This window comes from Dipteris shenzhenensis, chromosome 15 (assembly GCF_047967505.1).
Source record: "Dipteris shenzhenensis isolate YYH24624 ecotype China chromosome 15, Dip_SZ_1.0, whole genome shotgun sequence".
Classification (NCBI taxonomy): Eukaryota; Viridiplantae; Streptophyta; class Polypodiopsida; order Gleicheniales; family Dipteridaceae; genus Dipteris; species Dipteris shenzhenensis.
In genome coordinates this window covers 4,840,805-4,858,466 of record NC_141610.1, presented here as the reverse complement: position 1 = coordinate 4,858,466, position 17,662 = coordinate 4,840,805, and the positions used below count along the sequence as shown (strand labels likewise).

The 17,662-nt window shown below is 43.0% G+C and overlaps 1 protein-coding gene across 3 annotated transcripts; it reads left to right on the top strand.

Moving 5' to 3' along the window:
* Positions 1–2,578: 2,578 nt before the first annotated feature.
* Positions 2,579–15,903, top strand: LOC147893238 (uncharacterized). 3 transcript variants are annotated; one of them, XM_087386433.1, is made up of 9 exons: positions 2,579–2,823; positions 2,906–2,923; positions 3,064–3,351; positions 8,751–8,846; positions 8,969–9,193; positions 9,337–9,507; positions 15,113–15,176; positions 15,272–15,343; positions 15,426–15,903. In XM_087386433.1, exons 1-9 carry the CDS (start codon positions 2,665–2,667, stop codon positions 15,539–15,541), a joined length of 1,209 nt encoding a protein of 402 aa, XP_087242559.1. In that variant the 5' UTR covers positions 2,579–2,664; the 3' UTR covers positions 15,542–15,903. The 3 variants fall into 3 exon arrangements, with proteins under 3 accessions (XP_087242559.1, XP_087242560.1, XP_087242561.1); XM_087386435.1 differs by having other exon boundaries at positions 2,757–2,823; positions 3,048–3,351; XM_087386434.1 differs by lacking the exon at positions 2,906–2,923.
* Positions 15,904–17,662: the final 1,759 nt, after the last annotated feature.

Below are 17,662 nucleotides of genomic sequence, written 5' to 3'. Positions count from 1 at the left end.
CTATGGCACCCTTTGCCCTATCTTGGTCTAATTTGTCCCATGTGATGACGAAGCTCATATTTGCATCCACAATCTATAAGGCAATGCTAGACATCAAATCTTACACCACATCCACAAAGACATGCAATGTGCTAGAGGCGTTTGGCCTCATCGATGTGTAGTCCACTAAGAGCTTGATAGATACAACATCCTCACTATACTTCACACTTGCTTTTTTGCTTGAAATGATGTCCATTATAGAATTCCATTTTGCAATCTTGGTGGCCATATTCCCTTACCATCAATATGGCTACCTCAGGAAAGGCACCGAAGCCATTGTGTATATATTCTTATTGCATAACTCTTGGATTGCTATGCATCTCTTAAGAGTAGAGACCTTTGCAAAAAGTGATGTCCACACTTTGTCATTTATGAGGGCCTCACAGTATATGTGGTAGTGCAACATGAATGTGCCTTTATAAAAAATTTAGCCTCACCATATGGGCCTTGATCCTTGGCCCTCTTTTGGGAGGTGGGTACTTGAACACCAAACATGGATCAAACGCTAGTGATAGTCTAGAATGTCATCTGCCCCATATATTTTTAAAGGGTTGATTTTTTGTATGCTTAGCGTGTAGTCATCATTGAAATTTGTGGCCTTCTGATAGAATCTATGCTAAAACGAAGGCTCAAAATTGGCACCCTCTAGTGCCTTTGTATCCATTCCTTATAAATGTGAGTGAAAAAAAACTACAAGAATCTAGAACATTGTAGATATCACATCTAGCAATAAAACATTAGAACATAGTCTAAGAGCCTATGCATGTGAGACCTTAAAGTAACCCTAGTTGTAGAGAAACACACTCAAAGGAGGTCATGTAATTTAATGGCCAAGCGAGGATTTCAACGATGATAGGGGCAATGATGACCTAGAATTTGAAATATGTAAAACAAATTATACCATTCAACTTTCCATAGCCACTCATGCAACTGCACCATGCCCTCCTATCATGGGCACGACTTATGACTACGAAAGGCGGCGATTTAGGATGGGTCATGACTTATGATTACGGAAGGTGGCGATTTTTGATGTAGGATGGACTAAGTAGTGTTTGCAAGATAGGATGATTATTCTATTATCATTATCCACCCCATCTCATGCTATCACACCATGCCTTCCTTCGTGGGCACAGGAGGGTCATGATTTATGATTGTGCTATTCTATCCACTGAAAACCACCCCTTAGTTAGGTTAAATGTTTGAGAGGCCATTTGTACCTAGTATGGAGGGTGGCACATACACAAAGAGACAATCTATTCACAACAAGCCATGACAGACGGCATAACCATCTGACCCTATGCTAGACCACGAATAGTAAAATATCAGTTCTTGAATTCAAGGCTTATATTGCTTGTTCTCCTATCGGGCCACATGTTTTCCTTTGTGCATTTCTCTCTTAGTTATTTTTTCAATAGGATCATTTAGACATGTGCTCTACTTTACATGATGGAGGTGAGACATAGGTAGCTCAAGAAAGGGCATGGGAAGGAGGAAGAATCAAATAGCATTTCAAGGGCCAAAAGTGAGGTATGGCACCATTGTTAATGAAATTTTGGTGGCCAATATTGTGTGATACCCACGTGGCCACAAGACACAAGACACTTTATGAGGAAGGTATTTTGTTTGGATCTTTGGATGCCTAACAATGTAAACGTTTAGACATGGCATAAACTATATACCCAACAATAAAGCATCAATATGAGATCCGTTGCTCTAATCCCCACATGACTCTTCATAGAATCTGCACATGAATTGCAATGGTTGGAAGTCATCACCTCAACCCTCTCACCCATTTCTCTACAAAACTTGATAGAGGGTCTCCAACTCCAAGGCAAGATCACCTTTACAGTAGGGGCCATATAACACGAAATGGCTACTGCACCTAATATGTGTGCTTTGAATCAAGTGGCCATCGTGTAATAAGACTCTTTACACAATAAGCCCTTGCTCGCCGAAGCCTCAAATTTTCGCCTTCTGGTGGGCGGAGGTCATTAGCCAATATCCAGGTGGTGAGGTTTGTGCTTATGTGCCAAGCAGCGCTGGGTTCAAGCACCACCAATTGCATTTGTCGCCCATTTCCTTGGGCAGGGGTTCTTGTGTGCGCAAACATGTCCAATTGCGGGCTTAATGTTTTCTTGGCAACAACTGGCATGTCACCTTGGGAGGGCGGTGTGTAATCGGCCTAAGAGAGCTTCCTCACACATGCTAGTGGGGATCTCCCAGCCCCACTAGCAAGCAACTCTCACAGTCCCATGGAGGGCTAGGGCTGGCATTGCAACTCTAGCCCAGCATCCTAAAATTCCAGGCTGTTGGCTCAGCCTTGGGATGCCCAAAGCTATGGGATAGGCTATAACAGGTTGCAAAAAGTGCACTGAAGAAATGCTCAAACCTCCATGAGGCTTCATGGGGTCGCATTTTTGGAAATGTTGGCGGGGCAGGGGCGTGCCGAGATTTCAACACCGCCGCGGGGAGGTCCTCTAAGTCCCATAAGAAGTGGTCTTATGGGTGACTAAGACAAGTTTGGCGCCATGACCAATTACCAAGGCTTTTGAACTTAAGAGGCTGCAAAGCTTGCCTCCTTGCCTTTCATCTCTGTGATGCAGGCATTTCAGGCCCAATGCCATCATGGGTTCGTCTTCCCGACCCCATCGCCAAGCACGCTCTGTGCGTTCCTACAAGGACTCTTTCTCTGACGATGATGATTTCTCCAAAGTCCACAGCACCACCACGTCCTCCACCCATAGCAGGAAAAACCTTGCTTTGAAGAGAGCTTCGAGATCCCAGGTGGTTTTCTTCCCCTTGCACCTTTTTCCTTCTTGGCCCTTCACTCCCTTCACTCTAATTTTTCCTCTCATCTTTCTGCCAGGAGCGGGCGAATGCGAAGGTTTGAACCTTGTGGCTCTTCTCTTTACCTTATCCGTTGAATATCGTCCCTTGTCGCATAGGCCGACTTTTGAGTGTTTTCACAGAATTTGGCGATTGTTTAGCTGACAAAATTTGTATGTAAGTGTTTGCTCATCACAGGAGCGAGCGGAAGCTGTGCAGCTTCAAAGAGCAATCGATGAGTCTCTTTCAAAAGACGCTTCAGAGGCGAGAAAGGCATCCTGTCAAGACTCTGACCAATCACGCCCTGCAAAAGACGTTGTTGACTCCGAGGATGAGGTCGCCAATGTTACTGGCAGAGATTCTGTTGCCTTCCAGTGTTTGCTAGACGTGGTCTCCGAAGCTGGCTTGGAAAATACTACTCATACATTTCAAGCAGCAACGCTGGTAGTGGAAGGCGGAGGCCAGGAACAGTTGGAGGCAAAGAAGGTGAGAAGTTTGGGCCCGTGGAGTACATGCATTGGATAACCTCATGCAATTGACATCCAACGCACACAACCTGATCAACATACGTTGTAATAGAATCACAAAGAAAGAGGCCATGTAAAGATGCCACGTTACCTACTTGGGGATGCCTTGTTTAATGCCTCTAACTGGCCGATTAACCTATGCACAAGCATAGGTTAATTGTTAAACCTATGGCTAAGGGAGTATATAATAAATATACAAACGGTTGAGGCTCGCCCCAATAATTGATTCTAACCCACCATCTCATCTTACTAAGATATGGAACATTATCTTGTTCTAAGGAACCGAACAACTTATTACGGTGAAAGAGAGAGCCCCCGTTCATTAATGTTCCCCTCCCCCTTTCCCTCTCACCTTGCATGTAACATGAACCGCCCCTCGCCCCCCTTCCCCCCTTTTCCCTCCTTTCACCCTTCTCCAACTAGCTAACTGGAATGACCATATTTTGTTGAGAAGGGGTACATGCTGGCTATTATAAAATTCATGTCTGTCAATTGGGCTTAAGTGTAACCAACGAGTGCTATGCCATTCAATGAATGGGATTGCGAAGATGAAACCAAGTTGCCCTTTGCTCTTTATTGCTCTGCAGTCTAGGTGGCATTACTAAATGCTGGTGACCTATACATTGCCGGGCCTTCATTGGCTACCTAGTTTGCTCCCTTTTACTGGTCCATACTTTTCTTGGAGCCAATTGCTACTGATGCTGCTACTCACATAAGTGGGCTGTGGCAAGCCACTGTTTACTGGTATTCTTCTTGTTCTTGTTGCATGTGTGGTATTGTCAATCCTAGAGCTTTTATGGATGATTGAGTATACATTAGGCAAGCATCTTAGCTTCCCCTCATTATGGGTGCATGTACTGGATCAATGCAACTGTTCTAGACAGGCATGCGTCTGCAGCCCTTCTATCATGGGCATGGAGCACTGTGACATATAGGCCTTTTTTTGGGATTATGTATTTCTGGGAGGATAATCCACTTGTTATGTCAAGCAAAATACAGGTGGCGGCTGCCACTTAACATCAGCATGCTTAACGCTATTAAAGTCCCTGTTTGGGAGGACTGAGCACAATCACATACGTAGATTCTTGGGAGCTGAAAAGCAAGCCAGAAGCCATGCGTAGCTTGTCTAGAGTTGACGTTGATTGCCAAGAAACCTTAGGACTCCTTTTGTGGCCGATGGCAACACGAAAAACACAGGAAGATGATCCCTCATGCAGTGACAATTGAGAGAAACCTCAAGCTGCTTGAAATTATAACCAGGCAATGGCTAACTGATCATGTAGAAAATTAATTTAGGAAAGCCAAGGAGGTCTTTCAACATGGCAGGACAAAGGCGACACAAGCCTTTCCAAACTTCATGACTCGAAAGAATCTCAGGAAATGTCCTCAAGTAGCCTATTCTGTACTATGGGATCTGCATTTCTTAAAGAGAAACCTGTACCTTTGGACATTCATATTGTACTGTAGATGACAAATCCATGCCATGTTGATTTTCAGTTTTTTGTTTTCATCCATAAAACATTATAAAGCAGAGAATGATCACCTTGAACACGAAGCATGCACAAGCACAAGCACAAGCACACACGCAGACACGGAGGGGTATGTGAGAGAGAGAGAGAGAGAGAGAGAGAGAGAGAGAGAGATGTATTAACATCTGCAGGAGGCCTCATGGGCCTATGAGACAGAGAGACAAAACCAAAAGTAACTCATACAAGCCGCTATGGGCTGAAGCAAAGGGCTCACTAAGGCCCTTGCTGAAAGCTAAAGTGCTAAACTAGTGAGCAAAATAGCAAAGTAGCAAATAGCAAAATAGTATCAGGTGCTCAAAGCTAACACTCCGAGAGCACGCACAGGCTCCACATATCCAGGTGCCATGGTGGCTCTCTAATGGAATGTGATGAGCTCTCGTATCTGCGTCTGTCAAGCTGTCTCTCGAGGTGGTGGAGAGAGAGAGAGAGAGAGAGAGTACCGTCTTCGGGAGGCCTTGTGGGCGTAAAGAGAAAGTATAATATCAGAGTAAGTCATACTCATACAAGCCATTGTGGGCTGAGGCAAAGGGCTCACTAAGACCCTTTGCTGGGTACTATACTAAACTAAGCTCAAACTCAAAACTCAAAGCTAGAAGCTAATACTCAATCTCAAAGTCAGAATAAATAGCCAAGTGCCATGGTGGCTCTCCTGTGAACTGCGAAAATATCTCGTATCTGTGCCTGTCAAGACGTCTCTTGTTGTGGCGGGGGGTGTGGTCTCCGTGATCTCTATATTTGGTGGGCCATATCGAGAGTGACGCCTTCAGTCGGTCGGTCATCTCTACGTAGAGCTGTGATGGGCTGAATCTCCATCGTATGTGCTCTGGTCCGTCGTTGCATCGCATGTGGCTTCTATGTCTCTGGGCATATCCCTCCTCATTGTCGTTTCATCCCCTTGACCCATGCTGCCCTCATCTCATCTATCTCCTCCTCTACTCCATCATGTCCAAGGGTACGAATGCCTAGAAATCTGTGACTTGTCACTGAGTTCGATCCATTCTTGTCGTTCGCGGTACTGCCCCCTCTTGCTCTCTGATCTGACACAGTAAGATCTCTCTATGTCATTACATATCGATCAGATACAACCAACGCAGACCTGGTCCTAGAAGTGAATCGATCGATTGAGAGGTCCAAAACCGTGCCCCTCCTGAAAGAGACAGTGGACTGTCCTCGGGTCTCATAGTGAACTGGGCAAGTACATAGGAAATGATCATGTGTCTCTATCTCTCCCAAAGTGCATAGTTTGCAAATCCGCTGCTCTCTAGATGTACCTATGGCTCTTCCTGCTTGATCCTCATCTGGTGAGACAAGACCCGCATTTGTTTGATGGCAATCTTGAGGGCGTGTTAGACTCGTCTGTCCTCTAGATACTGGGGGTCTGATAATCACTCCATCCTCCGAAGCTCTATATCCGGTGGGTCATATCAAGAGTGACGACTCATTTCGGGTAGTCCCCTTTGAGTAGAGTTGTGATGGGCTGAACCTCCGTCGTGCGTGCTTTGGTCAACCTCTGCATCGTGCATGGTCTCTGTGTCTTTGGCTCAACTTCTCCTCGTTGTCTCTTGCCACTGATCCATGCTGCTCTCATGTCAGCTATTCTCCTCCTCCTCACTCTGCTATGTTTTGGGTTTGACTCGAATGCATAGAAATCTGTGACATGTCCTTGAGCTCGATCTATCTCTGTCTCCAGTGGCCCTGTTGCCTCCAGCTGCTTGATCTGCCGCAATAGGGTCTCTCTGTGTTGCCACATCTCCATTAGATAGAGACCAATGCAGATCTGGTCATGAAAGTGAATCAGCCGAGAGAGTGGCCCAAAACCGTGCCAGTCTTGAAAGAGATAGTGATGCCATCCTCAGATCTCATAGTAAACTGAGAGAAGAAGAAGAAGAAGAAGAGTCTTTTTACGTCGTAGGAGCAATCCCAAGGAGCTAGTTCTGACTCATCCGACGCGATCCCGGGGGATCGAACACAACACACCCAACGACAAGAGCCAGAGCCTTAACCACCAAGACCCACGCGGGTTTTACTAAACTTGGTGGGGAAGGATGGCTTATACACCAGGAAGAAGAGTCTTTTTACGTCGTAGGAGCAATCCCAAGGAGCCAGTTCTGACTCATCCGACGCGATCCCGGGGGATCGAACACAACACACCCAACGACAAGAGCCAGAGCCTTAACCACCAAGACCCACGCGGGTTTTACTAAACTTGGTGGGGAAGGATGGCTTATACACCAGGAAGAAGAGTCTTTTTACGTCGTAGGAGCAATCCCAAGGAGGTAGTTCTGACTCATCCGACGCGATCCCGGGGGATCAAACACAACACACCCAACGACAAGAGCCAGAGCCTTAACCACCAAGACCCATGCGGGTTTTACTAAACTTGGTGGGGAAGGATGGCTTATACACCAGGAAGAAGAGTCTTTTTACGTCGTAGGAGCAATCCCAAGGAGCCAGTTCTGACTCATCCGACGCGATCCCGGGGGATCGAACACAACACACCCAACGACAAGAGCCAGAGCCTTAACCACCAAGACCCACGCGGGTTTTGCTAAACTTGGTGGGGAAGGATGGCTTATACACCAGGAAGAAGAGTCTTTTTACGTCGTAGGAGCAATCCCAAGGAGCCAGTTCTGACTCATCCGACGCGATCCCGGGGGATCGAACACAACACACCCAACGACAAGAGCCAGAGCCTTAACCACCAAGACCCACGCGGGTTTTACTAAACTTGGTGGGGAAGGATGGCTTATACACCAGGAAGAAGAGTCTTTTTACGTCGTAGGAGCAATCCCAAGGAGCCAGTTCTGACTCATCCGACGCGATCCCGGGGGATCGAACACAACACACCCAACGACAAGAGCCAGAGCCTTAACCACCAAGACCCACGCGGGTTTTACTAAACTTGGTGGGGAAGGATGGCTTATACACCAGGAAGAAGAGTCTTTTTGCGTCGTAGGAGCAATCCCAAGGAGCCAGTTCTGACTCATCCGACGCGATCCCAGGGGATCGAACACAACACACCCAACGACAAGAGCCAGAGCCTTAACCACCAAGACTCACGCGGGTTTTACTAAACTTGGTGGGGAAGGATGGCTTATACACAGAGAGAGAGAGAGAGAGAGAGAGAGAGAGAGAGAGAGAGAGAGAGAGAGTCTGCCCTTCACTTCTAAGTTCTTATTACAACAATTTTTGATTATTGGAAGCTCGCACAGGCCTATCTGTGTGCACACGTGTACATGCATGTGCATTAGTTATAAAATGTTCTTCGCCTACCGTTATGCTGCTGCTGATGTCATAATAACTAGTCCCTGCTTTGTTTATGAATTTAAGAGTCTCTACCTAGGGTTAAAACTGCACTGCTCGTTTTGCCTTTGTAGGATGAGTTTGGGTGTGTTCCTCATAGTAATGAATGTGAATCTGTCATCACTAGATGCTGCTCAAAATACATGCTTAAGCCTCAGCTTGGACTGTTTCTAAGAAAGAAAGATCAGCTTCTTGAAGTGTTCAAGCTTATAATTTCAAAGCATAACATACTACAGGATGGAGTGGAGGTTTGGTAGACAACTGACTTGAGCTTCCAGTTTAAACAAGGATGAAGCATAACAGGAGGGAGTAGGGGTTTCCTGGGAGGTGACTCATAGAGCATGATTCAAAGAGAAACTATTTGACACAGCACGTAATGATACAATCAGCTGCGAGTAGGAAGACTTATTTTAGTCGTGCCAGTAAAATTTATTTTTCACACAAAGAGCTTTACACACCTCTGTGATTGGATTGTTCACGATCTGTTGATTACTCTTTCTGAATGTTTTATTCACTTTTGGGACAGGATTCAATGTCTTTTGATGGAAAAGTGCATGATTGTGAAGTGTCTAGGCAAGCAACACTATGCCATGTGAATGGAAGTGAATTTTCTGAAGACAAGGTAATAATATAGTTTTGCCACCTTGAGACTTGCATGGTTCTACTTTCTTTGAGCTCGAATACATACAAAAAAAAGGAGACAGATTTATCGAGTATGATGCAATGCCACAAACTTTGATGTAGGACAAAACAAAAGGAGCAATACAAGATGACGACTGGTCATTTGAAGGAGAAGAAGAAGAAGAAGAAGAAGAAGATGATGATGATGATGATGGCACTGAAGATGAAAGTTCTGATGTTTCAGAAGATTCAGGTTGTAAAAGAAAGAAGCCGATAAATTCTCAGCAGAAGGGCCAGATTACTTACAAAAAACAGATCAAAGATAACACATTGGCAGTGCAAGTAAAGGTTGTTTTAAGCTCACCACTTTCATTATTTATGTTTTATGCTTCTAAGTTTTAAAAGCTTATTAGCGAAACACATGGACGTGAAAGTTTGAGTTTGGAAGGTTTTATAGTTGTTTTGAACCTAAAGGTCTGTTCAAGTCGCAGAAAGTTCGAAGCATCAGACCTGTTTCAAAAGCAAAGGCTTGGCTATCCGAGAACAGTGGTTCTTCTCCTCCATCAGAACACAAGCAAACATTATTACATGTACAAATTCCAGATGGCAAAGAAAACATTCCAACCAGTCATATTGCACAAGCTGAGGTTCCAAAAAAGCATGTGAGTTTCTCTGCTACAAAAGGATTTGCTTCTTTCCATCTCATACTGAATAGTTACAATGCCTCTATTGGTATCGCAAGGGCTTGAGGGTTTCTCTCAAGTGCGTCTTTTTCCTTTTCCCAAGTAGGCTACTAAACTCGTGTTGGAAAAGTTGTAATATTTAAGCCAGAGGCCAATGTATTAAATACTCCGGAGGATCAGGTTCTAAGTTCTAAACAGAGTTAGTGGTTGAGTTATTTTTTACTCACCCTAGGGTCTATCTCCACTTCTCACATCCTTTGTTGCAGCATCACGCATAACCTCGTCCATCTTCTCAAATTCATATATAATAGGACTTTTGAATGCTTTGAAAGCTCATACATACCCGTCACTGTGTCTCATCTTACTTCTTCTCTTCTGTTGCTGCTTATATCTTTTAGTGGATTAACAACAGTTGTCTTATGTTGGATAGGTGCTCTCTTCCTTCAAACCTTGGAGCGCCTTTTTGTGAAGCACACTTTTGTAAAACACTCCTCCTCTAGGCTGATATAAACAAATCAAGCTCAACGTAAAATTAAAATTGATTATGAAATGTTTAACATAAGGCTCTAATACCAGTTTCATAGTCGTGCAGATTCGCATAGTGCCCAATCAATCATTAATCTCTCTGATTCTCATAACACAAACAAAACATTAACTTTCACAAGAATTCCATCATAGTCATAAATGACACACAATTACATGGAAGTCAACACCTTGAAATCATGGAGATAAAACTATCGTACAAGAACACTCAAGACTGAATGAGGTCGTGTCCCACCTGCTAGGAGTAGTTGCTCCTAGGATAGTACCATTGCTATCCCAAAAATATAAGACGCACGGTTTATGACTCTTGGATGAAGTTCTAAGACCTTAGGTCATAGAGTGGTTGCCCTTATACAACTTAAATAAATTAATCTAGAAATCCAAATTGAATACAATGAACAAGTAGAGGCTCTTAAGAAAAGTCTCCAGAGTGTCCCAAAATCCTCAACTTCCAAAAAGGTAGATGTTAAATAGCTCTGGCAGCTAACCACCTTGCTATGTACAGCAAATCTGTAGAAAACAAACCCACATAGGGTTAGAAGTGTTTAGAACCACAAATCATCAAAACGTGAAGCTATTCTATATGTGTGCAACTCTAATTCTATAGTGTAACCGCAACCCGGAGCCACGAAACCCTAGAAAATCCAAGAATGTGTGAGGCAATGGAATATGAAGAATTCTAGAAGGGCCTAGGGTAAATCGCAATTCTCAAATAGGTGGACAGACTCAACTGAAAAATAGCTAATAATTTCACTCTGGCAGCAAGGTCAATCAGTGATTTGGATGCCCAATGGTACCGCTCTACAGTAGGCATACACTGAAGCACCGACATGAAAATCAAAGCAACAAGAAGAGGCATATGCTAGAAATTGTGAACTATCCTCAACAGCTCTCATCACACAAGCTGCACACCAACTGAACTGAAAAGCATCTTTTTGCTAGATACAGATTGAGTTTGGATTGAAATAGCTTAAGGGCTTAGGTGGACTTAGAGTTAGGCTTAAATCTTACACTGCATATGGGCAAACACTGCATTACTATGCTGCAATAAACACCGGAGCAACCACACAACATGCAAGGCTTGAGAATTCTCCTTGCACAAAATGCCTAGTAACATTATCTTTGATAGTCCTTATGTATGAGTGAGCAGTTAAGCAGGACCTTGGAAGCAAGGAATAAGCACAAAATAATCTATTTGGCTGCTCTACAGAAATTCCAAGCAGCTCCTCTCTGATTGAGGCTCTGAAAATCAGCTGAACCAAGAATGTAGGACAAAGTCAATATGCAAAAGCTGACCAGCTTGGCTCTTATAACAATTTGACGAAAACTATTGCTTTAGCAAGCTCATATATAGTAGGTACGGATAGCAAACAATACCAAGATAGCTAAATTGGTACAGCAGAGCCTCTCACATCCTGATTGTTAGTCCCGGTTTTGGAGAACACTTAGGCAGTGAGCTGGTTCTCTGATACAGGCTGGTATTCTCTGACAGTCAGGTCTTTTCCTCTTTTGTACTTACCATCTTTAGCGTCCTCAGAAGCTGATTTGTATGGTGTTTTTTCAAGCATTAATAGAAAGTTCCTTTTTCTGTTTAAAAAAAATCTCTATGCAATGTTGGCACAGCTTAGAACAAGTATCCTTCTTGTAATGGCTTCTTTAAGTTTTCTTATTAAGTCTTCCTTGCAATTTTAGATATCATTGATGATAGTTGGGTTGAGGGGGTTGTGTTCACCTAAGTTGTAACTATGGTTGAAGACTCTTGAGTGGTTAACGGAGGCCCAATCCATGAGCCACCATGGTAGGTGACCCATTTGAGTCAAGGCGGAGTGAGTCAAGACCTGGGGTGCATTCAAGATGATAGCAAGTACCACCAATACAAGCCTCTGCCTACATGTTTCTCTGAGCGCCAGAACACAAGATCGCTAGGTAGTCTATCGTGGTGCACCAAATTCGGTAAGGCTTTGGGTGTGTACCAGTACCTTGAAATTGACAGTTCAAAATAACACAATCCATAAGATGGCAAGGCTTGAGGTTATAAGCCCTCCTAGAGGCAACCTCATGAAAGTTGTGTACTGTTTTTGCACATCATTCAGGGGTTTAGGTACACACTGTGTTTGTAACAAAGGGGTTAGTTTTAGTGCCTGTTTAAATGGCTTGTAGTTAGTACTATGTTCTCTAGGCTGCTTAGGAGATGCTATGTCCCAATTTTGGGGTATTATCCCATATACAACTTTAATTCTATAAAAGGCTTGGATGTCCCATTTGTAATCAGCTATGATCTATGACCAATGTAATGCCCAAATTCGATTGGAGCAGCAAAGCTTACTGCTCAGGCTGAAATTCAATAAGGAAATAACAATTGACTGCCCTTGTTATATATATGTGTGTGTGTACGTACATACATACATATATATGTATGTATGTATGTATATGAATATGTATACAGATACATATATGTGTGTGTGTGTGTGTTCCAGTGCATCGTTTGTCTTCGAATAGTGCAGTCTATCCTTGTGGCATTTATTCAAATTTACTTGCCATTGGTCATGTTCACTAAGGCAGATCTTACATCTTTCATGTCTGTCTTTGTGGAAATCTTCTGGCGATCCAAACATGGCAGAAAAAGTCTTAGGTTGCTTTCGATGCATCACATTTTTTCTCCCAAGATGCATGGTGGATTGAACATCACGGATATTCATGTGCATATTCTTGCCCACAGGGGGAAAATGTTGCTGCAATTTCTGCAAGGTGATCAGTCTTGGGCTCTTATGATTAGGACTTTGGTCACTCATATTAGTATTTCTGTGTTTGGTCATTGGCAACTCGATCAATGGGATTTCTTTTTTGGCAGCATTGATGGCACTTTGCCTGGCTGCCCTTTTGTCTCCCGCTTGCTTCTTGACTAGAAGGATGTTCTTTCTCATTTGGAATGGAATGGACGGCAATCTTTGCTTGGGAATTCTTTGAGAGCTGAAAGCATTCATTGGTCGAAAGTCTTTCAGCCTCCCTTGGCTTTACAAGAACCTCGACGTTCCTACTTTGTCTTGTTTAAAGGCATCACCTCGATTGTTGATGTTATAGATGATGCTGGTACTGTGCTCCCCTTTTCTCTAGCAGCCACTACATATGGATTGGGCTCTCATTATCGTCCTTTGTGGTGACAAATTACTTCTATGCTTTCGCCTTTTGTTTTGATTCCTGCTTTGAAACTCCAGGACCGGCTGGAAGATTGGACTGACTTCTCCAGGATTCTCTTCTCGTCCTTTGAGGCTACCTTAGATTACTGTACCTGCATTGTATAAAATCCTTTTGCCTCAACCTTGGGTTTTAGAGAGAGGTGATTCTGCTTGGTGAATGCATCGCCCAGCCAAGTGGTGGAGGAAAAGATTACAGTAACTTTGGGCCTATAAAGTACTGCTTCGGCAACAGGTTTTCTTTTGGCGAGTTTTTTTGGGAGTGTTTCCATCTGGACAGCTATTAACTCATCGACACATTGCTCCTGTACTTTGCCACAGATGTTCCGCTTCTTCGGAGACTGTGCCTCACTTGTTTTGGCATTGTTCGTGCTCTCATGAGTTTTTTAATCTACTTTGACAGCGCTTGCGAGCAAGATTCCCATCTGTTCTGTTTGGGAAGTTCTTCTGGCTACTTGGGTTTCATCCATCTAGACCGGAGTTTCATCTTTTCTTCGTTTGGGTTCGCTACTGGGCACTATGGACTTTATGGACATATAGGAATTGTAAAGTCTTTGGTGATCCTACTTTCTCTCTGTTTGGCTTTTTTAGGCGTTCTCTGCAGCAATCTTTCTTTGATTGCTTGTAGACCTGCTGCATGGATCATGAGGTCTTTTTGGCATATACTGAAAATTTCAGTTGATGTAATTGTAGCATCTTATTTTGAGGTTGCTACTCATATAATATAATCAATCGAAGATTTCACAAAAAAAAAGTGTGTTCCCATGCTTCTCTCCGACAATCATTTTATGATTGTCTTCAGGCGCGGGAACTTGACTATCTTGCCTTCTTGTCATATAATGAGATCTTTCAATGTTTGTAACTAGCTGTCCCTCCTTTTTTGAGACTGCTTTTTTAATATAATGACAAATGGATTTCGCAAAAAAAAGTGCGTGTGTGTGTGTATGTACACACACACACACACACACACACATATCCCTTGACCTCCTTCTTGCCCACTCTAAAAGGTACCTCCCTGCTCAAGTCAGCAATGTACTCCATGCTAATAAATGGAAATACTCTAGCCTAGGCAAGTACTCCCCGTCTGAATTACTTATTTCTGCTCTAGGGATTGAGAAGGACTAGTCTATGAATGTCTGTCTAGTCTGAACCATAGTTAGAGCAGGTTCTGTTGAATGTGCTAGTAGGGTACATATTCAGGCATGCGTTCATACAATGATTTACACCCACCATTGCTACTGTAGCTAGTCCTGCAATGCACGATTAGAAAAAACAAATTTTTTGAGTTAATAGGTTACCTGAGCACACTAAGTGTAGCTGCATAGCGGATTGTTCCAGTCACCCAATCGGAAGTGTTAACAATGGCGGTGTTGTAATGCTCTGTGAAGTGTAGGTCCATGGGATGTGCATTTGTTGCAATACATGACGGTGAGATGCATAGGAGTTTATTGTTTGCAAAATAATGTGTTCTGAAGATAACTACTAAGCCAGAACTATCCGGTATGCATTACATTTTTTCAATACGCATTTGCCAGGATTTACATCTTCAGTTCCAGTTGCATGTATGTTTGTGAGAGGTCACTACAGGTCATAGTCTGAATGTTTTGTGGATTGAGGAAGCTTAATTGAGTATCATGGGCTCTCCATGGGGATCTACTATACTGGTAGTACCTCAGTTCTTAATTTTGATCTAAATGTCTTTCCATGGGCTTGATCGTTCAAGTAGAGTGTTATCAAGGATAATTTCCAAATTTCTGGTTATCTCAGACTTTTGGATTGCAGAGCACATAAATGTGTAGGGTAATTTATGAGTGTTTGAACTTACCTTGGGATCGATTGATCTCCAGGTTGTAAACTCCAATGGAGCCAAGGGGAGTGGAACTGGAGCACGTATAGCTAAACAATTTCAATGTAAATGTTATCTGTGTCCAACTAAATTGTAGGAGATATATGCTTTCCAGTTCCTTGCAATATTTCTTTCTATAACATTGTATGCTTTGTGACAGCTGTAGAAGAATCTCGAAGATCTTGCTTCAATAAAACACCTGTAGTGAATGATGCCTCTTGTGAGTCGCCAGGTAAGAGATGATGTTTACGCTAAATCATGTAGACCTTTCTGAATTGGCAGGGTGTTGACTGCTAAATGTTCACAAATTACAGGCATTTTAAGTTTCCAAGCTCAATCACCAACATTAGTCCATCGGAGGGTCATAGGCTTGTCAAGGCGCTTTAGGCCACCTCCTTTGCACCCTTATCTGCCAAGAACAAATGGCTGATGGGTGGCTGCAAACTCTTTTGGAAAACATGCGCCTGCAAATACAGATTGATTCTACAGTCTACCTGTCCCAGCCTACATTGCCCAAGGAATAATATTTATGGTGAATTGCCATGCAAACAAAATGAGGATAACCTCATACTGAAATGCATAATGCTGTCTAGACCTCATTCAAGGATGTAACGGATGCTTGTGTTTGGTGGTGTGTGCATTGCACGATTGGATGCAGTTTCTAGTACCCAGTTCTTGCAATCTCAGTTGGGATATAAAGGATGCTTGCTGTTGCTGGTGTAGTTATTCTTGTGTAAGGAGGCAGTTTTTGGTAGCCAGTGTTTGCCATCTCAGTTAATGGCAGCACGTGAGTCGGCAGAGGGGGGGGGGCTTCCACATGAAACCACAACCATAGAGGACATGGATGTGGATGGTGCTTTGCAAGACTCGAAGGAAAGCATAACATGGACTTGTAATTTTGGGAGCATTGTATTTACCTCTTTAGCTTGTATTCAATGTTGTTTTATCCTCTAGCTTTAATCTTGTTGTCCTAATTTTGATTAAGATGTGTTGTGTTAGATATATCAGTCTTGAATTGGCATATATTTCCTCGAGATATGTTAGATATTTTAATCCGCGTCTTGCATATATTTCATGAAGTGTTGTCAGCTACTATATAATACATGCTTTGGATTTCCCATTCAATGTTGCTAGGTTTGCACTTTGCAAGAAATTCATAGAGCAATACACTTGTTAAATTTCTCAAACATTCCAAACATGGGTTTACACTTTCCATCTGGGGATTGCAAGCCATAGCAAAACTAAAGGAGCCAATCCTTATTGAATGATTCACAATGTTAAAAGTACTTGATATAATGATGCAAATGAAATTGAAAACATGTAACAATTGCAAGATCTATGAGGGATCTATGGCAAAGTGTTGGCAATGGAAATGACATAATATACAAGTTCAATTGCCTTGCGGGAGAAATCTTGTGGTACTAGATAATACTTGCATCTTGTAATGGAGAATCAAGTTGGGTCTATTCTCCTTTTATCTCTAGCACTTGCATTATGCATATGCCAATTTATCAATGTGCTCTACTCTCTAACATGCACCTAACCTTGGCAGGGGTGACATTTAATCAGGTTTCAGGCATCCCTATGGGCTTCGTTTTCTCTCCCCTTTGGTGCAGCTTGCACCATTTTAAAGGAAAATTTAGACATTTTGCACGATACATGGATGATATCCTATTGGTAAATGTGCCTAACCCTAGACACTTCCTAGACCCATCTTCACCAAGGGACACTCATAGTCCATATTGGATCTACCCTCTAGAATTCCTAGAGATAAAAGAGACTACGAGATCCTACTCATTGGAGTCCCTCAAGGAACCCGTGGGGCATGAAGGTCACCTTCCTTAAACTGGCCACCACCATGGTACATAACCAAAATGGATTACAGTAACAAGCAAGTATGAAAAAGTCAAGGAAATGTGTCTATAATCTATACAAAAAGTGGGGATTTTAATAAGGAAGTTCTAGAACAATGGCTTCAAACCGAGGAGGATCTGGGGAATCATCTTAAAGTTCCAAGAGAGGGATTTCTCGAGTAGTACCTTGGACATTCAAAGAATAGCACATTGGCTAGGTAAGCCCCTCCTAATATTTTGATAAATGTAACCTTCTACAGGGCACGATCTAACCCAATCTATGATGATGGGGGCGGACAGCTATCGACACTTAGATTGTGATGTACGGACCTACTACAAGAATATGGTTTGGTGGGCTACACACACACACACACACACACACACACACACACACACACACACACACACACACGCACACACATGCTTCCCTCTTGAAGTGACATGCATGGCTATGGATTTAGCAATAACAGAGCCACAACATGTTTGATAGTATACCTTATATGAGGATAAGGATTCTGTTCTAAGAACAGATGGAGGGACGTGGATTGAATTATTAATTCTAAATACTTGCCTAAGGATTTTGTAATGGTTAGGGAACCCATTGTTGGCCTTAGGATATGCCTAAGGCTTTTGGGGATTTACATTACAAGGAAGGTATAAGAGCATCCAATCCTAATTGGCAAGGAGAAAGAGGGATT

Bases quoted from the DNA above. Each gene is read 5' to 3' on its own strand.
- LOC147893238 (XM_087386433.1), top strand. From the start codon at position 2,665: ATGGGTTCGTCTTCCCGACCCCATCGCCAAGCACGCTCTGTGCGTTCC. The intron at 3,352-8,750 runs GTGAGAAGTTTG...CTTTTGGGACAG, and splicing joins AACAGTTGGAGGCAAAGAAG to GATTCAATGTCTTTTGATGG. The intron at 8,847-8,968 runs GTAATAATATAG...ACTTTGATGTAG, and splicing joins GTGAATTTTCTGAAGACAAG to GACAAAACAAAAGGAGCAAT.